This window comes from Gymnogyps californianus, chromosome 19, assembly GCF_018139145.2.
Source record: "Gymnogyps californianus isolate 813 chromosome 19, ASM1813914v2, whole genome shotgun sequence".
In the NCBI taxonomy this organism is placed as follows: domain Eukaryota; kingdom Metazoa; phylum Chordata; class Aves; order Accipitriformes; family Cathartidae; genus Gymnogyps; species Gymnogyps californianus.
The window spans coordinates 6,978,920-7,003,955 of record NC_059489.1 but is presented as its reverse complement, the minus strand read 5'-3'; the positions used below and the strand labels follow the sequence as shown (position 1 = coordinate 7,003,955).

General features: G+C 49.2%; 1 protein-coding gene across 1 annotated transcript in view; it reads left to right on the top strand.

Moving 5' to 3' along the window:
* CACNA1G (calcium voltage-gated channel subunit alpha1 G) overlaps positions 1-25,036 on the top strand; it is a 149,667-nt gene that overhangs the window by 82,585 nt on the left and 42,046 nt on the right. The window contains exons 11-22 of the mRNA XM_050908465.1: positions 492-643; positions 1,177-1,362; positions 2,506-2,620; positions 3,333-3,488; positions 7,826-7,894; positions 8,803-8,829; positions 10,709-10,802; positions 11,401-12,191; positions 17,839-17,939; positions 19,132-19,255; positions 22,227-22,295; positions 23,162-23,346. Coding sequence (XP_050764422.1) covers positions 492-643; positions 1,177-1,362; positions 2,506-2,620; positions 3,333-3,488; positions 7,826-7,894; positions 8,803-8,829; positions 10,709-10,802; positions 11,401-12,191; positions 17,839-17,939; positions 19,132-19,255; positions 22,227-22,295; positions 23,162-23,346 — 2,069 coding nt within the window. The remainder of the gene's footprint in view (positions 1-491; positions 644-1,176; positions 1,363-2,505; positions 2,621-3,332; positions 3,489-7,825; positions 7,895-8,802; positions 8,830-10,708; positions 10,803-11,400; positions 12,192-17,838; positions 17,940-19,131; positions 19,256-22,226; positions 22,296-23,161; positions 23,347-25,036) is intronic.

Below are 25,036 nucleotides of genomic sequence, written 5' to 3'. Positions count from 1 at the left end.
CCTGATAATGAGGTTTTTTGAGCCGTTCCAGTTGTATCACCTCAAATCTCTGCTTTTGAAAAATCTTAGCGTAAATCTTTTGATGAGATACTAAATATAAAGACAGGCCCTAAAAGGATATTTATGTGAGAAAACGGTCCGACTTTCCCTTCTGCATAAGGCGAATTGGTTTGGAGGATTTGAAAGCGTTAAGACTCGGTATATGCCACTTCTGCATAAACCTCCTGAGGTGGTACTAAAGCTGCGATTAACCTGAAGTCCATGTCTGGATTTGTCTGCTCAATTTACAACAGGTGTATAAACCTTAAATACTCTGATAGTATTTTTCTTCTCTCTCCTGGGCTTTGAGCGAGCTATTGCCATTTCCTCGCTACACCATTAGCATCGGTATTCTTACACTTGCGGTATCGGGGCTTGTTGTATTTCCAGGTGTAATTTTGGATATGGAGCTGTGCTGCTTACTGTCTCCCTTCCTCCTCCTCTTTCCCCAGCCAGAGGAACTTACCAACGCCCTGGAGATCAGCAACATAGTCTTCACAAGCCTCTTTGCCCTGGAGATGCTGTTGAAAGTCCTTGTTTATGGTCCTTTTGGCTACATTAAGAATCCATACAACATCTTTGATGGGATCATCGTGGTGATTAGGTACAAACCTAGAGCTTGCTTTGTGTGTTTCCCCTCATTTGGCTGTTTAATTAAACAGAAAGTAATGGAGAGTGGGCATAAATACCTTCCTGTGACACTTTATACTTCTCTGCTGTACATTAATGCACTTAGACACAATCGCTAATATATATCTTGGGGTTATTTTATGGTCATTTTAGAGAGAGGCCCAAGCAGAACGCTATCAGTCCCAATGTCCTGGGAAAATCTAGGATCCAAATGGTACAACCACTGCCCGATTAAGTAGCTCTCTGGCTTTTTGGCATGTGCAAAGGCTGTAATTGCCGCTGCAGCTGCAGCCACTGATTTGCAGGCGTGTTTTTGACACACTAGTGGGGCTCTGCTCTTTGCAAGCCTGGATGGAGTCCAGCTCACTGGGGGCATTGGCAGTGCATCTCTGCCTGCTTTCCGTCCCTCTTTTCTCTGAATTTCACCCTCCCTTTGCTTCCTCTCCTCCATACCTTTGCGTTAGGCTTTGTCTTCTCATCCTGCAATGACCTTTTTTCCTCCCTCAGCGTGTGGGAGATAGTGGGCCAGCAAGGTGGGGGGCTCTCGGTCCTGCGGACCTTTCGGCTCATGCGAGTTTTGAAGCTGGTCCGCTTCATGCCAGCCCTCCAGCGCCAGCTTGTAGTCCTCATGAAGACCATGGACAACGTGGCCACATTCTGCATGTTGCTGATGCTCTTCATCTTCATCTTTAGGTGAGCACTTCCAATTCCCCGTCCTGAGGTTGCTCTGGCTTTTTAGGTGGGATCCCACAGCAAGGTGAGGAGATGTAAGAGTCCACACCAGGACATGGCTGAGCTGAAGGGTCCCAGGAACAGCATCACTGGCCAGCGCTGGCAGTGGCTTGCTGCCCTGCCTAAATTCTCTTAACTCTGGCCAAATGAGACATCTGTCTTTGCAAGATGATTTACAAGGAAAATCTTTCAGCTGGATGATTCCTTGACATCACCCCAAGACAGTGGTCCCATTACTTACCGACTAGCAGAAAGCCTGGTGCTAAAAATATTGCCAAGGAGAGGGCGATGTTCCTAAAATAAAGTCAGCCGTGGTGGTGCTTGTGCTCTTGCATGGCCTCTTCTTCTGAGAAGTGGAAATGTTAGAAATAGGCTTGATGTAGCTCCGAATTTTTGGATTTTGGTCTAGATTTTGGGAAGAGCCTGTCTCCTTGTAACAGCCAACTCTGGTGTTCCAGCAATCCAGGCACTGGGAAGGCTGAAGAAAGCCGGTCTCTTCCATGGAATAATGTCCCTTCTCCCAGTGAGATGTTTCACTCCAAAACCACCATTTGCAGCTGTGGTGCTCAGTAGAGCTGTAAATAATTTCATTATTCAGGTTACTGGCTGAGAGCAGGGGAAAACAAATTATTCTTTTAGTATCAGTCTAAAATGAAAGGTATTCTGTTTTCTTGTCAAAATTGAAAAAGCTGTTTTGGGTCCCCTGATATGTCTCATTCAGGCATTTCACAGAAACCCTCTTTGTCTTCCTAATTCAATTTAAGCATATTTTGCTGAAAATGTGTCATTGCAAAACAGAAAGTCAAAACATTTTGTTTAGAAAATGTTGAAACACAATGTTTTGACTTTAAAAAAAAAAAAAAAGGCAGAATAAGGACCGGGCATACTTCTTGGTTTAAATTTTTTGACAGATTTGACCCAAATTCACAACTGATTTACATGATCTTGAGGTGTGTTTTTCAGTGAATGACTGATTAATCTTTTTTTTTAAAAAAAGATAAAAAGAATTGCCCAGGTGAAATCAGGAGACAGTCAGCCCTGCTGTATGATTCCTGGTTTGTACTGTGGTCCTCTTGTTGAGCCCCTGCTTTCCCTCCTGTGCAGCATCCTGGGGATGCACCTCTTTGGCTGTAAGTTTGCTTCGGAGCGAGATGGCGACACGCTGCCCGACAGGAAGAACTTTGACTCCTTGCTCTGGGCCATCGTCACCGTTTTCCAGGTAAAAAATGGAAAATGCCGCAACTCATGTGCGTTTTGAGGCTGTGAGGGCTGGGGTTGTTTTCCAAAGCATCTGACAGAGCTTAGTGAAGCTCCTTGCCATGGAAGGGAGAGGACCCAAAACCACAAGTGCAGGAATGCAGGGGTTTTCAGGCTGTTTTCCAGAATAAATCAGAAAGCTAATGAGGAGGGGCTGCTGAGGCAGGAGGCTCTTGCATTGGGTGGGTGAAAGTAAGTGTAGAGGGTGGAGATGGAGAGGAGGAGATCAGGACCATTTGCAGTGATATTTTGATGAAGAACAGAATCTGGTTTAAGCCCATAATTGATATGTGCAGTTTTCTGTTCTAGCAGCTCTGAGCTCTCTAACTGCGGGATCTATGAAGGACTTTTAGCTGCTCTGGCCGACCAAAGGAAAGGTCCGACCACACGACGTTGCACTCCCTTACGGCTGAACGTGTCCCTTGGTGCGGGTGGGAGTCGGGGCACTTTGGGCAGGGTCCTTACCGGTAGCATGGGAGTCACAGTTGCTTTGGTCCTGTCTCTTCTCTGGCTCAGAAGATGGTTTGGGCCAGATTTTTCCTCCTATGGTTATGGCTATGGTGGATACCCCAGAAGTGAGATGCTCATTTGGCCTATCCAGAGCACAGATACTCAGCCAGGCTTGGGGAAGACGGCACACAATCCTCCATTTTTCTGATACCCTTCCTCTGCAGATTTTGACGCAGGAAGACTGGAACAAGGTCCTCTACAATGGCATGGCATCAACCTCCTCCTGGGCTGCTCTCTACTTCATTGCTCTCATGACGTTTGGGAATTACGTTCTCTTTAACCTGCTGGTGGCCATCCTGGTAGAGGGTTTCCAGACAGAGGTAATGTCCTCATGCTCGTGCCTTTGCTTTCTTCTAAAGTTTCAGGGCCTCCAGATCCTGGAATTTGATTTCTGAGATGGACAGCAATACATTTACAAGAGTGGTACATGAAAAAAATGGGGGGAAATATTAGGTTGTCTTTCTATTTTTTTTAAAATTTTTTTATTTCTTCTTTTTCTTAGCCACGGTGCAATTTAATACAGCAAGCCCTCTAGACGAAGGGTTTAAATGAAAAGCATTGTTAGCATTAATGCAGGAGTGAGAATTCAGCGGTGAGTCAGGCACTGCAGATGGGATCGCTGCTATGACAGTGTCTTTGAAACAGTTCTCACCGTGTTTGTCAGCCTGATTAAAAGCCCCTCCTGAAAACTTACTCAGGCTGGGAAAAGATTAGTGACACAATTCTCTTTTTTGATGGTACGCGTTCACGGAGCTCTTCCTGCATCCAGCCCTGCAATGCTCTGCACATTTTAAAGTACATGAGTTCTGGTCTCTGCCATCTGCTTCCTCAGGCTGGGAACTTCCATGAGACATCCCGGATTGCTGGAGGTTTTCGTGGAAGGGCAGGGGGGCACTTAGGTTTGAACTCAATCTCTTTTTTTTACCCTACTGCGTTCCCAACTGTCCAGCTCGCAGCGAGTGAGCATGTCACCTGGTCCCCAGAGTGGGGGACCTGCGATGCCCACCCGCTCTCTGCAAAAATTGTCTGACTGTCCAAGACCATCAGTAAGGGGAGGGGACCTTTACACCCTGCCCAGGGGGTTGGAGAGGTAAATATAACCTAGAACTGCTCACTGGGATCTGTTTGCATAGGCTGTGCTTTTACACGCTATCTCTGATTTTTATAAGCATTCTGGGGTGACTAAATATTATTTGAGATTTGTTGTTTGTGTATCGTAATATCCTACCACCCTATAAACAGCTATGCACAGAACTGTTTTTATTATTGTTATTTTTGGAGCACAGTTTAGAGTTAAATTAATGGAGTTGTACCAGGAGATAGCAAGAAGAAATATTTTTAATTTTTTGTATCGTCTCTCTCCATGTTGGTGCTTTTCTTTTTTAATTGTTATTGTTGTAGCTGTTTCTGTCTGTAAATCCCCCCCACCATTCAGCCGAAGGGAAGGTCACTGCCAGGTTCTCCTGAATAGCACAATGTTCCCTTGCCCAAGCAAGAAGAGGTAAAAAGCTTCTTGTCTGGTTGTGATGACAGCTTCAAAACCAAACCTTTGTCTGTTCAGTCTAGCAAATTGATTCTCTGAAGGTCGCCGAAGTGGGAGATCACCTGCTGCACCCGCTCCTTAGCGAAAAGGATGCAGCCTTTAAACGCAGCAGCCCCTTTTCCAACCCCTGGTCCTCGAGGGAGGCTGACACCTCTGGTCCTTGGCTCAGCCCGGTTTTTCATGCTAGAGCATCCCCGTGCTTGCCCGCCAGCATGCTCCCGCTCCCGCACACCCAGCCGCCGCGCGCCTGTTTCCCTGGGCAGCAATTTATCCCGCACTCGCTTTGCGGCCGGCTGGTACTATGGCGTAACTCCCTGTAAATTCATGCCCTGGCTTAATGCGTTGCAATTTTATTCCAGTAACTCTGTCCTTGAGGTTACGTCTTCTCTGGAGTCAGGGGAACCGCCTGCAGCACCCCCCAAACTTGCTTTCGGCTGGTTTTTGCAGCAGGGCTGCCCCATCACCTGCCCCTGCTTCTCCTCTGCCGGGGCAGTGCTGGGCTGGTCCAAGCCAGCTCCAGGATTTCCACATAAGCTGCAAATGTGCTTTAAGTGCAGTGTAAATCAGGGAGTAACTTCTGATTCAGGAAAGCACTGAGACAGCCTGAAGCCAGGGATGCTCGCACCGGTAACTGAGAGGTGAGTGCAGGGACCAGGATCCAGCGCAGCCTCCAAAGATCAAACCCTCTCTGGCCAATTCTGCCCAACCATGGCAATTTCAATGAACTCGCACCAGATTTCTATAATTTGTGACTCTGATTACAGTGCTATTTTATATCTCAGGCTTTGATGATGGCATTTTAATAATAATCCTCCTTCCACGTCACTGTTATTCTGAGTTCTCCACATTCTTCCAGTAAATTGCAATGGGATCAAGAGATCCCTCAGCTCAACCCAAGTTTCCCGCAACAGATGGGGAGCAAATGTCTGCTGGAGGTCAGGAGCCAGGTCTGGCCTTGCTGGTTGATGTTTATTCAGCTTTGCTGGTGTGTAGCTTTGCAAATAGATCTCGTTCTGGTTTTTGCTAGCCAGCACACAAAGGATCCTCTCCTAAGCAGAATTAATAGAGAGATCATCTCGCACTGTAAACAAACCCCAGCGTCTCCCTCCTGTGATTGCACTTGACCCTTCTTCTGAGTTGGGTGGTTTGGGGTTTGGGTTTGGTTTTTGTTGTTTTTTTTTTTTTTCCATTCTCCTTCAGATTTCTGGGCTGAAACACAATCCCGGGACTGCTGCCTTTATCTCCCTGGTCCTTGAGTGCCTTTCCTCAATCTGCAAGCACCTCGTTAATTTTAGTGCATGGCTTTGCAGCCTCAGTTGCTAGGCAGCAGATGTATATAAGCAGTTGAGAAACAAAAAGGACCTGTTCCAAACTTTAAATACAGAGCAATATATTTTGCAGAGTTGAGTTTCCTTTTTTTTCCCCCCCTTCTTTCTTTTTATTTGGTAACCTACTTCTCTCTTGCGAGAGGCGCATGCAGGACTTTATGCAACGTGGTTATTTTTGACCGTGCGTTCCCTGATTTAACTCAAGCCTGGCGTTGGTGCGGGGAAGGTGAGCAGGGGACTCCGTTTGATCGAGCTGCTAATTTGAAGTTGCTGCCTGACCTCTTGGGTCCCTGCCCTGGGGACTTCTCTCTGAAGCAAGCAATGACTCCTCTTTGTCAGGCATAAAGTTCCTCTCCTGAGGGACTTCCCAATAATATTATCTCCAAAGTGTATTCTTCCATTGGCAATCCTCCTGGTTTCGTGTCCCCTTGTCCCCGGCAGTCCTCGCTCATGGGTTTGTTCCTTCCCCTCCTTTGTGCCCGTCTCCCTCCCTGGCACCCCAGGTCCTCCAGCCCCTCCATCCTTTCCTCTGCAGGACGTTACCTGCTCCCTGGATGTAGCATCCTTGGAGAAATATGGACTTGGACTTCTTCTGGACTTCAACCAGAGGGAACGGTCCCTTCTCCCTCAGTAGGGATTTTGGATGGTGTTTTTCTTGCATCCCTTACCTTTTGCATTCCTCTTGGTTTCAGTGGGATTTTCCTTCTGAAGGAAAAGTGTTTCCATGTTTTCTCTTTCGATGGCTTTTCCATGTCTCTCTGTTACAACCAAAGACTTTCAATTAAGTGTCCATTACGTCGCTAGCAAGACACCATTGTCCAGACATCCAGATCCCAAAGCTTGATCAGTCTTTCTTAAACTCTTCATCCCAGCCTAGAGTGGGAGGAGTTTTGCATCCCAGGTAGCAACCGGAGGAAAGATCCATTGCCCTGTAGGCAAGAAATTAAGCCGGTGGGACAACCTGTGCCCTCCTGCCGCAGCACGTAACCTCCCACAGCCCTGCGGGATGGGACCAGGCACGGCCGTGCTGCCGGAACGTGCCGAGGAGCGTTGGGAGAGCCACCCCTGAGGAAGGGGAAACACAACAAGGTGAAAAATGACGTGTGCTTTCCAAGTGGGTAGGGAAAGACTGACTTCTGGTGCTGTGAAGAGATGCTGGGGCCACTCGTGTGGCAAAGCCCCCCAGGATGGGGCTGTGCCCCCCTGCCCGCAGACCCCTGCTGCGTTTGGGCACCCTGCCGATTTAAACGGATGTCTCCACTAACAGGGGTGAGGACGAATCTGAACTCACAGCAGATTCTGGTGAATCTCCTTAAATTGGGTATTTCACCTGGCTGTAAGAGGACTGATATTGTGTTAATCAAACATTCATTAAAAGCCTCCATTGCTGCTTAACGAAGGTGTAATAAATAAAGATCCTATTATGCAGCTGCAAAAAAAAATATAATCATGTTTTCAATAATTAGCTGGTGTTTCATTAGCACAATTATCACTTAGGAACTGAAGCAAGCTCTGTTTGAAACACTTAATTTAAAGGTAAGGCTGGTCCCTTCGAAGGGCTTCGCTCCATGTGAGATCTTCCACCCCTTCCCTGCGCCGAGTGGAGTGGGTGTCCGAGCCCGGCTCTCCATCGCGGCCGCACGCTGCCCTTCTCCCCCTCCCCTCTCCTTCCCTGCCTTTTCTCATGTGTGTTTTGATCGCCCATTCAGTCCTGCTGTTCAAACTGTGAAAATTGAACCCCCCCCTTCCCCTTCCTCCCCCCTCCCTCCCCCCGTTTCTCCTTCAGGAGATCTCCAAGCGAGAAGACGCGAGTGGGCAGTTAAGCTGTATTCAGCTGCCTGTCGACTCGTCGGGGGTACGTACACAGCACATCCCGCCGCCCACCGTGGTTGTCTCTCTTGTGGTGCCTGGTCACACGCCATGGTGCTGTTCTCATTGTAGTAGCTGTCATTCTTTTGGGGTTTGTTTGGGTGTTTTGGGGGTGGTTTTGTTTTTTCTTTCCTTTTTGTTGTCCTCATTGTCGAGTCAGCCTTGATTTTAAGTCCCTTCCTTCTCTGGGGGAGCCAGGTAAATTAAGGTGGGTGCTTTCGGGGTGGCTGACGTGGCTCCAGCCCTGGCTCTCGATGACCCCTTTCCGGATGCCTGGCCTGGAGAAGGCTCTCCGCGGGGCTGTCGCAGCCCCTCCACAGCACAGTCACATCCCGGGGACCTCCCTAGGGATGCAGATGGTCATGCTGATTGCTGAGTGTGCCCACCAAGCGCTCCCTCCATCACGCAGGCAGAGGAAGGTGCCTGGGAGTGAAGGGACCTGGAATCAAGGCTGTTTGTGGACACGTCTGTGGGGGAGCCCTGTGCTTGGCAGGACAGGGTAGGATGGCGGCAGCTGCGCTGTGGTGTGTCCCAGAAAGGCTGGCCGGGATGCTGGGATTGCCGGTGAGATGCCACGTTACAGCACAGGTCAGGATGTGAAATCATCCCATTCAGGTCTGAGGAAGCTGTGGATTTCTGAAGTGCAGCAACATCCCAAACGTTACTCTTCTGCCGACTTCATCTTTCTCTTTCCCACTCCCTTCCCTTTCTGTCCTTTCCAAGAAGTCTGGCTTTTCCCTCAGCACAAAAGCCCTTTCCCATCGTATCCCAGTGTGTCAGTCCCCTTCGGTACAGGCTGCTTTAGCCGTTGTACCGTCTGGTCCATCTTGACGTACCCTCATTTCCCAAAAGGATTTTAACTCCCTGTTCTCTCATAACCCCTTTTCTATCCAGAAAGGCAAACTGGGAGTGCAAGAACAGGTAACGGGCAGCAGCCCCGGCTGCGAGATGCTTGCCTGCACCATACTGAGTCTGGCACGTGGTGTTTTGGAGGGGATGCTTTCTGCCCTCCAGACGTGGGGTTTGGTGCTGGGGAAGGGGGTGGGAAGTCCCCACGTAGCTCGGCTTTTCCATCTTGGCATGCATCTCATTGTGCACCCTAAAACTTTCCTTTGGGCTATTAAAGAGCACTCCAGGAATACAAATCACATAAAATTCTTCCTGTTATTTATTCCTTTTTAATAACCCATTAGGGAGAATGAGTAATTCCTGGCAGGCCTACTGACAGGCTGAGCTGGGAGCCTGCGTGGGGAGCGTACCTGGAGCCAGCTGGAGCCCCTGTTCATACAGAGACACGGTTTTTGACTCCAGCGAAGTTCAGGCCAGCCTGACGTTACTGCTCCCCCTTGCAAGGTGCATTCCTGACCTTCCCAGCCTGCGTCCTGCAGGATGAGCTTCCCTGAATAGCACAGAAGTCCTAGATCCTCAGGAGGGGAAGTTTTGAGCCAACACTTCACATCACGCTCTCTTTTGCCTTAAAAACCTGTGTCTGAGAGTGTCCAGTCTGCCTGGAAAAAATCCCCTTAACTGTTTAGTGACCCCATGGGGAACTATTAGGGCTCATCCCTCTGGGGTTTTGCCAAAGAAAGAGGCGCAGGGCACTGGACCTTGTGTCGGATGCCGTCTCATCCTCCAGTCCCACGCTGGGGCCCCTCTGCATTTTAACAACCAACAGGTACCCAAGCACCAAACCTCCGCAGCGCTGGCCAGGGCTCCTGGGGGTGCAGCTTAGCCTTGGTGGGGTTTTCTGGGGCTCCTGGTTTGTCCCAGCTGAAGTGAGGGTCTGCTTGGCTTCTCTCATCCCAGCATCCTCCCTCCCTTCCTACCTCTCCTCCCTCCCAATGTACATCGCGACGGGGCTTGGTGCCCTTTGCCAGAGCAGTGGTTTCAGCCGTGAATCCTCCTCTTTTGGATGGGTATCGTTCTGGCGAGCACCATTGCCCGTCGGGTGTATCTTGACTATACCACACCCTAAGCGCCTTTCTGCAGTGCCAATGGACAGAATCAGTGGGACGCACAGGGATGTCCCTAATCGTGCCACAAGACTGAGCAAGAGCCCGGGCACCACACTGCGAGCAATGGTAAACCTCTTCTCTCTCCTCCCGAGGACGGGCCCATATCAAAGCGGACAGCTCTTGCTTGACCCCCGGCATTCAAAATGATACAGCGGAATTTAAATCCCCAAAATGATACAGCGTAAATCACCAAAACTTCTGCTTCTGTTGTGTGTTGCAGCTGGGAGGGGAACGGCCACCCATGGCGGTCGTCATCAGGTTCTGCCACCTGGATCCTCTGCGCTGGTGGGGCGTCCATCGACATGTGCCCATTAGCTGCGTTGGAAAGTCGGGGTCCCTTGTGCCCCTTCTGAACCGTGGATTGCTTCATCGAAGCATCACTAGAAAGAGCCACGCACAGGGACTTTTAAGCCATAATGTATAAATTAAGAGAGATGAGTAGGGTCAATTTTTGTCCCAAAATTGCTCATCAGATATCTGTCCTTCCCTAACATTTGCCCAGTGTGCAATTCCAGCAGCAAAACCTAAGCAATAGGGTTTTTTTCTGATCCTTTTCTGGGACCACATTTGGAGCCAGAGGCAGTCTGTCTTCCTCGTAGGAGGTTAATTAGTCTGTGGTATAAATACGTGCATGCGTCATTTTGTGAAAGGTGATGTTGCATCGTGGTACAAAATTCAGTGGATCTGTAGGTGTGATGTTGGAGACGGGAATCCGTTTTTTCCGAGGGGTGTCCGTGCACTGCAGCCCTTCGCCCTCCTTGCTGAAGCCCTCTGTTTTGCTCCAGGGTGATGCTTCCAAGTCCGATTCCGAGGGGGATCTCTTTCCCCGCAGCCTGGAAGAGGAGGGAGGACTTAAGAAGATCTTGTCGAATCCAGCCTGTGAGTAACAACCCTGGGAGGACGGGCCCTTTTGCAGAAACCTCACTTTGCTGTGAAAACAATGTGTCCCAAAGGGAAGAGCCCTACTAGAGAGAACGGCGTAGTCCAAGCCATGGCAGGCTCGACCGAGGCCAGCAGGCGTGCGGCGTGGGGTGGGATCGTGGAATGCAGAGACAGATGTGATGGCGTTCAGGCCATAATCTCCCCGCTGAGCCCGAGGTCTGGGCTTTTGGGGTCTCTCTGCAGGGGCCCAGGCGGAGGAGCCGTGGGGAAGGAGGATGTAGGGAGCCCAGCATGGGCAAGGAGGTTGCCAGGGTTGGAGCTGGCAGGTGTTGGTTGGAGGGTTGAGGGGCAGCAGACAACAGTCTGCATCTGCTCTCCTCTCTCGTTGGCACCTGATCCCATTCCTGATTTACATCCCCCTGCTCCCCTGCCAGGCTGAGGGATGGGCTCTCAGCTCTCCAGAAGGGCTTTTTGGCCCCCATCCTCCTGATGCTTGGAGGAGACCCATCCCTGTGCAGCTGCTTTGCCTGCCCGAGGGCAGGTTGTAGATGTGCTCCTTGAGGTGTGACACCTAAAACCCACTTGTATCTTCTAGTGATGGCCCTGAGCGACCACCCGGAGCTGAAGAAGAGCCTGACCCCACCGCTCATCATACACACCGCTGCCACGCCGATGCCCATGCCCAAAAGCGCCATCTTCGGAGACGCAGCGCAGGGCTACGAGTCCCGCCGGGCCAGCGGCGTCTCCATGGACCCCGCCGCCTACGAGCTCAAGTCCCCGGTACTCGCATCACCTCCTCCTGTGGATGCTCAGCGTGTGTCCGTTGGGCTTGCGGGGCTGTCCGTCCATCCATCCGCCCCAGCTGGCGCAGCAGCAGCCTGGTGTGGGGCGGGTGGCACGGGGCTGATGTTCTCCCTGTCCTCCCTGTCCTTCCCGCAGCCCAGCGCCCGCAGCTCCCCGCACAGCCCCTGGCGCGCCAGCAGCAGCTGGAACAGCCGCCGCTCCAGCTGGAACAGCATCGGCCGGGCCCCCAGCCTCAAGCGTCGGGGTCAGAGCAGCGAGCGCAGATCCCTCCTCTCCGGGGAGGGGAAGGAGAGCTCAGAGGAAGGGGAGAGCTCGGACGAGGAGCGCTCCAGCCGGGCTGGCAGCTTCAACGGCTCTTTGCCTCATCGCATGGAGTCACTGGAAACAAAAGGCTCCTTCGACCTCCAGGATACCCTGCAGGTGCCTTCCCTGTACCGGACCAGCAGCATGCACAGCAGCCGAACCTCTGCCTCCGAGCACCAGGACTGTAACGGGAAGACCTCTCCGGGTCTGCTGCTGCACCAGCTCCACCTGGATGACCCCCAACAGGACGGTGATGACTGCGACGATGAAGGCAACATGGTAAGGAAATGCCAAGCGCTCATTTTGGGCTTTTTTTCCTTGTCAAAGCGATGCTTGTACCTGTCTCAGGAGGGCACAAGTGGGTGCGAAGCAATGGCCTGTTGCAGGGATGAGGTCTCACTGTCACCACCAGACCAGACTGAGAGTCACCCAGAAGAGCACCAGAAGGTCTCTGGGCTGTGGATGCCATCAAAAATGGGGTTGGCAGCATATTAAATATTTCAGTGCAGTATCAGATGGTTCATGATGGAGACGTCAGGGCAAAGCTCCCCAGGTTCCATTAAAAGGTGCAGAGCGAAGGCTATCTCTTGGAAATATATGCTTTTCTGGGTTTTTTTGTTAGTTTGTTTTTAAAAAACAAGTAACTTTCCCCGCTCTCCAACCATTATTCAGCTTTCTGCCCCCACGCACAGCAGTAGGCAATTTCTATTGACATCAACAGGCAACGGAAGGGCAGGGTTTGGCCCCCCATTCCCATGGCTGCATTAGTTCCCTAGAGACGGTGGTAATTTCAAAGGCTTTACATTAATTCCCATGTGAAGAGGCATTAGGCCAATAAGCATCTCTCTTTCACAGGCCTGAAAAGTGCCATTTAGGAAATACTAGCTAAAAGGGCTGCAAGCACAGGGAAGGGATGAGGGTCCCTGGCTCTTTTCCACGTAGATGTTTGTATCTTAAGGGAATAAAAGGAATTTGGCTGCTTTTCCAAGGTTTTTTTGCATGGCTGGCAGAGAGGGGCTTGAGCTGGGCAGCGGGATGCCCGCAGTCCCGGCTGTCACATGTGCGTCGGGATGTCCCCAGGACAGTTTTGGGGTGTTTCCTGCTCTTCCCAGGTTACCTCTTTGTTTCGGTTTACCTTGTTCTCAGGCTTAAAAATGTGATGGTCTGGTGTGTCATGCCTAGGGGGTAACTCTGTTTCTGTTGGTGAAGCGGCTGGGTTTTGGGTAGAGCCACGTGATGGTAACCAGGGCGGTACTGAGAACAGGAAAGCTTGTGGACGTGATTTTACTGTATTTCACTGAGTTTGTTGAATGAAAATGGAATTTGGAGCATGTGAAGGATGCGAAAGGCAGCGGTGACTCCAGAGAAGGAACAGGAGGAGAAAGAGAGTTAGTGCTGGCAGAATGGAGTCACTCAGCTGTGAATTGCCTTTAAAAAAAGCCATTATCCCATTACATCTCCAGCATGGATCCTCAGCCTGGGATTTTTACTGATTGTCTTAATCTGGTTTTTAACCTCCATAAAATAAATTGAATTTTTAAGAAAAGGAGCAGTAATTATTTTTGGAAAAAGCACTATTAAAAGTGATCAAGAGACCATGCTCTTTATCGCTAGCTAGGGATTTTTTTTCCTGCTCCAACATCTGCTGCTTTTTCTAGCTCACCTGGTCCAAACATCCCACAGGTCCCTTCCTTTCCCCCCACAAGACCAGAAGGCAGCAGCCCCCCTTGCGCTGGACATCGTGTGATGGGACATGTCCCTCCTCTCCCGTTCTCCCCAGCCCCAGCCAGTGCTGACGACAGGCTGTTGAATAAGATGCACGTTTTTAATCTTTATTACAGCAGCTGCTTTTAGCGTAAACCAAACGTCGTCTTCTGTGTGCCGAGGTTTGGCCACGTAGGGTTAGACCAAAGGTCCCTCAGTCCTCTCCCAAGCAGTGGCCAGAAGCAAATGCCTAGGGAAAGAATAGGCAAAATAGGGTAAATAAATTGTGCCCCAGCCCATGGTATAGCCACAACTGGGACATCCGCCTCTGGCTGGTGCCTTTCCCCATGCTCTGAAATACGTCTTCACTGCAAATCACTAAACCAGATGGATCGGAAAATATTGCTTAGATTAGCGAAATGAGCCCCCAGGTTGCGGAGCTTCCCTTTGTGATTCCCTCCTGACGTTTGGGGGGATGCTTTGCCCCTAAATTAGCCTTGACAAAGTCACAATAAAAGTAATTATTTTTTAAATGGAAAAAATAAAATTCAAAACTCCCCCACCAACAAAAGAAGAAAAGAACTCAACTGTTATTCAGATCAAAGTAATCCTAAATATGCCCTTCTGCAACAAAGCTTCACATCTCTCCTTGCTGGCTGGTTTTGATTGCCTCTGCGCAGAAATAAAAGGAAGTGCAAAGGCTTCGTTTGGATCTCCCAGGCTCCCGTTATATTAGTGCCGCTCCGCTGCCTTCAATGAGTTTATTCTGAATTTACATCCCTCTGAGGGGCCAGAATCAGGCCCCTATAGCTCTTCTCCACAGAAGTATAAAATCAGAGGACTGAAATCTGTTCTTCATTGCATGAATGCACACAAGGAGAAACTTCATGTAGAGAGCGACCTGCTGCCTGGTTGGGTTCACGTGGCTGTGACTGAGATCAGGGATCTGCTGCGAGGTCTTTGTTGTTCACATCTGCTGGATTTTGGATGCTTTTGGGTGCTTTCCTACCCAAATTGCTGAGTGCTCAGAGCAGAGAGTGAGGGAAATATTGAATCTGCAACCAAATGTGTCCCCTCCTCCCCAAAACCTCATTGCACGTTGCAATTGCAGCTCTTTTCCCCTTTGCCTATTGCGCTTTTTTTCGGTGGTGCGCAGTCCAGCTGCTCCCCAAACCCTCTCAGCCTGCCCCTGCTGCATGTTTATAATTAAATAATCAGGTCCCGAGTGCCTCCGTGCAGCTTCCAGCTTGCCTGGATGTCCGTTGCCACTCACAGAGCGTTTTTCAGCAGTTCCCCCCAATCCTTATAATAAATCTTTTATAAATCTAAGCCTCTCCCTTACTCCGAGGAGTGCATCAGTCATCTTTTAATGCCAACTGCCTTTCATCCTGCCCTCAGAAGTACATTAATATCTGAAAGTCCTTAAAAAAAAAAAAAAAAAAAAAAGGCAGCTATTTATCAGCAGCTCTCCTTGCTGTGGGATCGGAGGACCTTGTTAGCACGCTGCCAGGTGAAGGCAGCACCGCTGCCTGTTAGCAAGCAGCATCACACCGTGTCCCAGCCCCTGCCTGCGTGCTGGCGGGGGGAGTTTGGGTGGTCTTACCCAGGGAGATTTGCCTAAGTTACTGGCAACTGAATTAAAGAGTAGTTTTCTTCTCCCCTTGCATCTTTATTCATCCTGTCCAGGTGTGTTTTATGAAGAAATAGATATGATTTAAACCACATAATTGATATATCGCTTTGAACATAATGCAGGCTTAAGCAGCAATCAGCCTGATTGTAAGGAGTTGATGCGTGTCTGGACCTCGCGGAGAAAGCATTTGATGGGACTTAGGCTGGAAATGCTCGGGTTTTATTTCACAAATATCTTACATTTGGCTCAAATTAACTGAACTGCGCTGTTCCACTGGTGGAAATCTGGAGTAATTCCTTTGACTTTAGATTTCTGCTGATGTACTTGGCCCCATACAGAGCAGCCGGGCTGCAGCCCCGGCTGAGCCGGCCCCAGCCGAGCCCTGGTGCTCGCCCTTACTCTAACACACTGAATAGGGAGACATGATGGAAGATCACTTTTTGCCTTTGTTATCTGATTTAGCCCATGAACTGCAAGCTGCAACAATTTGCCAAACCCCAAAATATCTTTGGCATTAAAATTGGACAAAAGGAATATAAAGAAGCATTCTGTGCTGCTGACGCATTACCATTCACTACAAATCCCAGTGATAAATACCAGAACTGCTTTGAATAATAGATACTTCTGGAAACCTTCCAGCTCGCAAAATGAACTGGACCGAGTCACAGCTATTACTCCATGTCCAGAGGCTGGGATAGCGATCGCTGCTTTCACGGCAACTTTGAGCAGACACCTGATTTTTATCCATTTATTTACCTTTGTTAAATCTATGGATAATTCAACTAACTAGGCTGCTCGAAGGGAGAACACAACCCCAAGGATGCATGCTCTATTAAATACAGTTTAGAGAGAAGGGAGCAGTTCTGACTCCTTGCCTGGAGTTGGAAAAGGGATGTGAAAACAGCCAAGACGTGGCCAAAACCTACTGGTGTGCCGTGGCATGGTCTGTGTTTTTGTAGAAGGGGAGGGAAGGACAGACGGCTGAAGGAGAGGGGTAGAAAGATCATGGGGTTATTTTGTTATTCAAACTTTTATTGTTATTTTCACAAAGTAGTTTTCATTTTCTGAAGGATTCAGGTTGTTACTGAGTGCTTTCATTAAGACGAACACTACGCTAGCTGTTACCCATCGCTAATGAGACCCCTGGCTGAGTGGAACAGAAAGCACTTCCTCCATTCCACTCAGTGACCCTAACAAATCCCATTTTTACAGTCCGGAGTACCTCCAATTGCTAACAGTTTGGCTCCGAACGAATTCCCCCTCCCTGTTTCCAGGATGAAATAAATAAAAGTGCCTCAGCCCCGGGGTCTGGGTGCTCCTCGGGCGCGAGTGGCGATTCCTGCGCTGTGCTTCACAGCTCCTTTTCTGAACATCTGCAGAAGAAAGCTTCAAAGAGCCTGTGCGGCCACGTTCCCATGTGTGTGCACATCCAAGCCCAGGCGGTAGCGGGGAAATAAGGGTAATGAAAGAGCAAGGATTCGTTTTTATTTATCTGTAAATGCAAAGCGTTGTGGTGACATTGCACGCACCGGTCTTTGGATTTATCTCCTGGTGTTTCTGTTTGGAAGGGCTGGTGGGTGAGATGTTTGCCTGGCTTCTGCTGGTTGTCCATGCACAAGGTGCTAGCACTGCAATGTCAATTGGATTAAAGATCCTGATCTCCCCTCGGAGACCTATGGACAAGAAGGCAACAAACCTAATGCAGAGGCTATTGCAGCGGGATGAGGCTTCCCCTTGGCAACCAGTTTTTCATGTCTTCAGTTGACCTGTTGGCCAAGGCTTTTACAATCTGCCCTTCTGGCCTTAAATGACCTTGCAGACCGTCTAAAACATAAGTATGCATGGCTGAGGATGCGCTGTGGTTTCAAGCAGGAATTAATTTGCGGGAGTCGGATGGCCCGTGTTCAGAAGGTCAGGCTGGCCATGATATTCCCTTCTGGCTTTATAATCTCCCATTTAATCTGTTCATGCTGAATGAGAGGCAGATGCTCGCCATTGCGTTCCTGGACCAAAACTCGGGTCCCAAACGATTTCTTCAGCTTTCCAGCGATGCATGGACATAGGGCTTGGCCCAGCAAGCAGCAGGAATCCCTCCCTCTGCTCCCTTTATAACCTCTGACGTAAGCATTCTATATTTAAGAAAAAAAAACCCAACAACAAAAAAACCCACAAAAATACCCCCAAAAACCTTAGAAGATTCAGGCAAGCATCTGATGAGTATCTGGAGGGACTGAGGCTGATCAGAGCAGGTTATCAGTCCTCTGGGCAAGGGTTTTACTTATCATGTTTGTCCTCTTGGCTAACTGTGTGCCAGATGCAGTTACTGTGCAGAGGAAGAAGCAAGACCAAACCCTGTGAGCTCGCAGGGCTGGCACAACCCTCACCCGGCTTCCAGAGCTCCTTCCCCTGCCCAACGGGGTCTCTTTTTGGGGAGATCATTTTATTTCAGCTTTACTGAGCACTTGGAGATATGTGTTCAGTGAAAAATCGCGCTGAGTCCTTCGCTTGGAAGTTTTGGGGGTTTATTTTTTTAACAGTTCTCTCTGTGTTTTGCTCCCGGTATGTTTCTGCTGTACGTTTTCCTCCTAGAGCAAAAGGGACCGCATGAAGGCGTGGGTACGGGCACGTCTCCCCACCTGCTGCAAACAGAGAGACTCCTGGTCCATCTACATCTTCGCCCCTCACTCAAGGTAAGGCAGCTGCGCTTGAGCAGTGGCGGTGGGCCGGGCATGGATGTACGATGGCTCACTCTGCCCATCTATCCCAGATGGGTCTCTATATGTCAGTCCATAAAGCTCCCAGCCCTTCCCCTGCTCCAGCGCTACATCGGGGTCACACAGCAAACGGCTGCCGGCTGCGGAGAGCTGCTCCGGGGTGGGCATGGCCCTGGCATAGGAGCATCCAGTAGAGACCCATAGCCCAGGGCATGGCTGCAGCTTTATCAAGTTCATTGTTTGCTTTGTCAGTGATGCCAGTGCTCTGGAAGTTTTTTCACTCGACAGAGCGTGGGGAGTTTGAAGCAAGGGGGAGAGGTGCTGCATTAAGCAGAGAAATTTGAATTTGCCCCCACTGCACACTAACAGCACAGCAAAGGACACTCCTTGACCTCCTAAACCTGCCTCTCAGCTTGGACTTCTGTGTCCTCCCCCTTCCCTTCCTCCCTCTCCCAACCACCCCCAGAAAACACCCTCTCCTCGCCTGCAGGCCCCCAGCTCTGCCCTTCCCAAAGCCCAGCCGCGCCAGGGCCATCTGGGCTCCGTGCTCTCCTATGTGTTCCTCTGGACACGCACCCACGCTCAACGAGGGTTTCCCGTGTTTGAGCTGGTGGGCCCTGGACAGCCTTCGAGTTCATTCATACAAAGATTAGAGAGATTTTCAGAAACAGATCTCGGGAAGTGTAATACGGTATTATAAATCCTGGGTCAGTGTACAGCCATCTGTCACAATAAATAGCTTCTGTCCCTTTGTTCCATGTGCGCTCAACCCTTACAGGCTTGCTGGGAGAACTTCTTCCTTTATTTAAGCTAAACCTGAGCACTGCAGGCCAGGTAGGGGGTTGGATCCAGGCCTGGCTGCATGTCCAAGTTGTGGAAGCAGCTGCTCCATTTCAAGTGACCCGAAGCCCCCTATGAACATTACCAGGGCTTGAAATTTGTGGCCTAATTCTGTAGCTCGGATCCTTTTCTATTCATACCCTGATCTGCCTGCAGCGTGTGGCTCTGCCAGGGAGGGGATTGGGAGATTTTGTAGCTCATCTGCTTTGCAAACGGAGTGCTTGATTCCCCTGCCATGCATCAAGCTGCTGCGTTTCTCCCCAGCCAGTCGAGCATTAATAGCTAGTCTGTGTGTCCTCTTTTTTTTTTTTTTTTTCTTTCTTGACAGATTCCGTCTGATGTGCAATAAAATCATCACGCACAAGATGTTTGATCATATCGTCTTGGTGATCATTTTCCTGAACTGCATTACCATTGCCATGGAACGACCCAAAATCGAGCCTCACAGTGCTGTGAGTTTCTGAGGTTAACGTTTTCCTGTGCTCCTTGTGGAGCCAACACCCATGGCTTGGACCCCACTGCTGTGCGCTTGGTCTCACTTTCTTTCTCTTTTTTAAATGGGAAGCTGCCAACACCCCCTGCGTATCCTTTGAATTAGGTACAGCAACTCTCCTGGTCCCTATCCAGCATCCTTTCAAAGTACAAGAGCAGAGCTCATGCCCTGCAATATATCCAATATCCCATTTCTGCAAGTACGATCAAGGTTTTAACACATGACATAAGCCTGACATCTGTCTCAGTTTCCTTCTCTGATAAACCTTCAAACACTTTTCCTCTCTCAACACAATATTCGTTTCTTCCATCTGTTCTCCATGGGCACGTATGTGTGGTGTGAAGGGAATGGGGGAAACTGTTCATTTCATACTCTCTCTCCCCTTTGTGTATCAGCTTTGTTGTGACACAAGAAAAACTGAATTGATACACGCACGGTAATGCCATTTCCCTGAACCATTTTACTTTAATAGACTATGTAAGGATTTCTCAAACCAGACCCTCACAGCACCAACATCCATCCATCAGAGGGGCAGAATCATCCTAATGCTCTTTTATTTTAGCATAATTTGTGGCTGAGAGATACACTGGGCTCTTGCTGATGTATTGCAAAAGACTGCTCATATTGCAATCGTATAGAATCCTGTTTTGTTGATGTAGGCATGTCAGGCTGTTCATTTTTGTGGATCTTCAGTGTAAGACCTTAAAACAGGAGTCTTGGCTTCACTGTGCCTATTTTAAGCTTTCCCTAGTACTCCTCCTTACTGTAATAGTTTGCCCAGCGGTCCCTCCCCCAAATCCATTTTTTTTCTTTTGGTTATCATGCAGTCGTGGTGCACCAACTCGCAGCTGCAAGAAGAGAGCAGGACTCCCTGCCAGCCGATCTAGCAGGAGGAAATCACCCTGCTGTTCCCCAAATGGGGCACTCTGAGAATGTCCCTTGAAATCCCAAATGCTTCTTTGGAGCCCCTTGCTGTGTCCTCTGAGAGTCACCATTTGCCAAGGCTGGCTCCAAAAGGAACTGTAGTTACACAGAGATGAAGGGAATGGGGTAACATGCATGAATCAGAGGAGTCCACAGCAGAGAGCTGTAGCACAAAAACCCTGTACTTCGTATAGGAGAGGAGGAGGATGAGCTGTGGTGTCCCCGGGCATTGGAAGAGTGCAGAGATGAAAGGAGACGGGGACTGGTGTGAGGTTCATCAGCATCAGGTTATAACCTAGGGAACCAAAATGGGTCATCCAGGGCCAGACCTGAGCCGGATCACGGTCTGCGAGCAGCAGAGAGGAGAAGGGGGATGCCTGAGCAGGGGAGCCAGGAGGAGTGCGCGGGCCCTGCCTGCGCTGATGGATCTCTCATCTGGAAACCGAGAGAGTTAGTTTAGCTTGAGTTGTTTAAAATAATTGTACTTTGCTTCCCCGAGCTGTGGATTTCCTAGCTGCTTCAAGCGAGTTCTCTTTCCCTGTCCCAGTTTCAGCGGGCTTATCGGAACAGGGGATGCTGTTGCTAGCCAACACGCGCTCCCCATCGCAGAGTGCGCGACATGGGCCGGGCAGATTATCCTTCAAAATAGCCACACGCTTGCCAGAGAGGGATGTAATATCCTCAGTCTCTCCTCCATCCTATTGCTGTTTTATCTCCAGCTCCACAAGCAGGTCCCTACTCTCTTTCTCCTGCACACTGCCTACCCCTCTACAGCAGTCTTTTGTGTGGCAGTCAGCTAACGGCCAGAGATGTTTCCTATCACAGCTCAGGCAATCACAGTGCAGGTCTAGGACCTAATTAATTATGGACCCAGTATGGAAACAAGCTACTCTGTGGTTCTTGAGTCACTTTCAGTAAATCATGATCTGGCAAGCGAGAGAGTTGCCAAGGTGTTTTGTCTTGTTTAAATTGCATCTCATTTTGAGCGAGAGATATGCATCTCTTACAGGACTGCTCTGTAGGGAGAGGCAGAAATAAATCCAAAATTGGTATTAGCAGAACTGGGGCTGGTTCAATTGTATGCGCACATGCATACGCATCATCTTTCCTCCAACCTCTGCCTTCTGCTGTCCATTTCTCAGTACAGGCAATCAGAGATTGTTCGGGGATTAGGGAAAAGTGTAATTTATTTAATGATCATCATTAAAAAGAAAGGTTTCTGCTAACTACAGATAGGGAACCAGTCCATGGTCTCATCTGTAATCACTAGCCGCTATTGCAGAGCGGTGGCAGTGAGGAGTGCATGGTCTGGTGGATAGCACAGGGGACTGGGAGATGAGACTATTGGGCTTCACGCCCAGGTCTAGCCTGTGGCTTTGGGCAAGTGACTCAATCTTTTGGGGGGCAGGTCTCAGCTGGCGTAAACCCCCAGAGCTTCGCTGGCTTCAGTGGAGCTGTGACAACTGATGCCAGCTGTGCTTCGGCGTCCCGTGGGTCCTGCTTGCCTTGCAGCACAGCCACTCTAATATTGACTTAATTTCTAGGAGAATTGGGAGCTCAGTGATATTTGCACTGTGCGGTGACGTCCGCAGGTGAGGGGCAGGTAGAGATTTGTCAAGTGTGCTCCAAGGGGGGGAGATCTCCCTGTTTCTGCTGGGGGGCGGGGGCGGATTTGGGGGCAGATGGGGAGGATTTGGGGCAGATTTGGGGGCAGATGGGGGCAGATTTGGGGGCAGAAGGGGGGGATTTGGGGGCAGAGGGGGGGATTCGGGGGCAGGTGCCGGCGGCTGCCCCTGTCCATGGTGCTGACGCAGGCCCAGGCGCTGGCAGTGCTGAACCGTGCGGAGCGTTATTGTCTAAATATTTGGATTTTCCCCTCTTTGCGAGCAAACGGTCCGAGACTCCAGCACAGAAGCTGGAGAACAGTTAGCAACCACCCAAATATGCACAGGGAGATGTACAGCTGCGGAGAGCAGGCTATAAAACATTGTCTCTCTTTTTCATAGGAACGGATTTTTCTAACGCTCTCCAACTACATCTTTACGGTTATCTTCCTGACTGAGATGACAGTTAAGGTAAATGAAGCTGGAGGATAAGTGTGCCTGTATTATATTAACGATATTTTACTATAGTGGACTGGCAAAACCCCTAGGTCTACCAGTTATGAGCGAAGTTCCTTTTCTGAATCTCATTCAAATACCCACCACATGCCTTATTCTGAGCACATTTTACATCAGAACAATTTCACTGAAGTTGCTCTTGATTTACATCATTATATGAGCAATGGGATGCTTCAATTCATCAATCCTTCCCTATTCAGCAAAGCTCTTGAGCACATGCTTAACTTCAACCGTGCATGTAAGTCCCATTGTCTTCAACAACCAATTGTCCTCAACAACCTAATCAGCTATGTGCTTTCCTGAGGAGGGACAGGCTTAAGCACGTTGAAACACTTTGCTGGATTTGAGCAGGAGGCTCAGAAACCCATTGCTGTAAATCTCTCTTGTGTAATTCATAATCATCTCACAGAACAATTGCTCTTTCTTTGGAAAGTTTCTCTAGTTTCTTTATTTGCAAAGCTTGTAAATGATTGCTTTGGGTCAGTCACTCTGAACCTTTACTCCAGCAGCCTATAGGGATAAAATACGATCAAACTTTTTATGCCAGAGCTAAACATGTTAGGAACAGTTTTGTGCAGCTATGTTTAGCTGCATTAAAAACACATCAGCTGTAAGGGACAACCTGGGATGTTTCTGCAGAGGTGTTTTTACAATCCTTACAATATAACATTTTGCTGATTTGTCTAATTAGGCTTCTATACTGGGCAGCAAATGGACTCACAGACTTGTATCTGTAAACAATGCGTTCTCAGCAGGTTGCTAACTGAAGAAACGTACTGGATGCGATAGTCATAATTTGTTGCAACTTGGTGTCCGGGCAGGTGGTGGCACTAGGCTTGTGTTTTGGGGACAAAGCCTACTTGAAAAGCAGCTGGAACGTGCTGGATGGGGTGCTGGTTCTCATCTCCGTCATTGACATCCTGGTCTCGATGGTGTCAGACAGCGGCACAAAAATCCTGGGGATGCTACGGGTTTTGAGACTGCTGAGGACGCTGCGGCCCTTAAGGTAAGCAGAGGATGAGGAAGAGGATGAGTGTAGGGTGTGTGTGCCAAAGGGGGAGCTGAGCCTCTCCTGCAAGCAGCAGCATTTGTGCAAGGGAAGGGGCAAGCGAGACAAGGGCACGGCGTCTGTCGCCAGCGTTGTGCCCAGCCTCCTGCTGCTCCGCAGACAATGAGCATCCGCAGGTCCTGCAGAGCCGCAAGGAGCTCCGGGCGCTTGCTGTGTTTTGGGACCAGCCCCAAGTGCAGTAGTAAACTGATCAATGCCTCTTTTGCTCATTAAAACACACCTCCCCTGCTATTTGTGTTCTCATTTGCTCTGTGTAAAGTGCAGCTTAACAGCTTCTTCTCCCCCTTTCCTTCAGGCAGTCAATGGCTTTCGTAACAAAGAAGGAAATTAGTAGCAGGTGGCAGATCATTTTTAAGGAAGCAGAGACTAAACTGTTGCTTAACCTAGAATGCAAAGAAGCTTTTTTTCCCCTCAGTTCGCCATTAATTTTACGGAGATATTTATTTTGAAAATTGCCCAGACAAGATGAAAGCAATTGTCCTGCTAACTTGGTCCCCCATCTCTGAGAGCAGACAGTATCCCATGCTCCAGGGGCAGGCACCCCTCTGACAAGAACCTGCCCTAGGACCAGCCTCTTCCAAACAGGCATCTGTTTTGTCCTGTACCCCAAGGCATGAAGGTTTCTCTCCGTGCTAAATGCAGTCCCTCTTTAATACCATTGTTGCTGCTCTTGTTATGCAGCAGCTAATAAACCTTCCCGCTCAAAGCATCTTTGTGTGCCTGTCATATCTTACTGCTGCTTCCTTCATAAAAGGTTTGCTTTGAGTCAGGATTTTCTCTTTCAGGACAGAAAAATAGGACCCTGCTTCTGACAGAAGATGTTGTTTTACTACCCCTGTGTGAATAATAAGTCTAAATAACAATGGCCGTGCCTATACGTATATCTTTCAAATATTCTCAACAGCTATGAAAGACTTTCTGTTAAATTGGGCTATGTGTATGTTGTGCCTGGTGAGTTTTAGGACGTGAGCTGCTTTTAATCATTTTTATCTGGACAGATAGCACCATTGGTGTGGTTCAGCTCCCTGACCATGTGACTAGACTGTCTTCCTACGTGACTCCAATTCAGACTTTTTTCTCTTCACGTGTCCCCCGGCATCTCCATATCAAATGTTGTTTCTGGGGGTAGTTTCTGCCAGATTGCTGGTTTTGCTCTGCTCTTCCGTTTTGGCTGATTTTTGACCCGTGTTAAGAAAACCTGCAAAATGATCTGGATAGCTCTGGGTAAAAGAAGGATCGATTTCCCATCTCTGAACTGTGGAATGCAAGTTTCTCTCTTGAGGTGGTGTGGTTAAATCGGATCTAGAGGAAGAGGCTTGGGTTGTGCTGAGCCCTGCTAGAGTCCCCTGTCTAACCTAGTAAAAGCCCTGTATGCTTCTTTGCAGATCTATAGGTCTGCCTGGCCAGGACCTGGATCTTTGTTTACTAGAGCCTTTCTCTGCAGTCACCTATGTGCATGAGTAGTCTGCAGTTATGGGGAATAATCCACTGAGTAACTGCAGGCTGGAGGAAGACCTGCCATCTGGAGCATGTGCAGGATTAGGCTCTCCCATTGCTATTCCATTCCTGTTGGCATTTGATATGTTTTCTCAAGAGACTGTGCGAATGTTTTCAGCCAACATGCTGC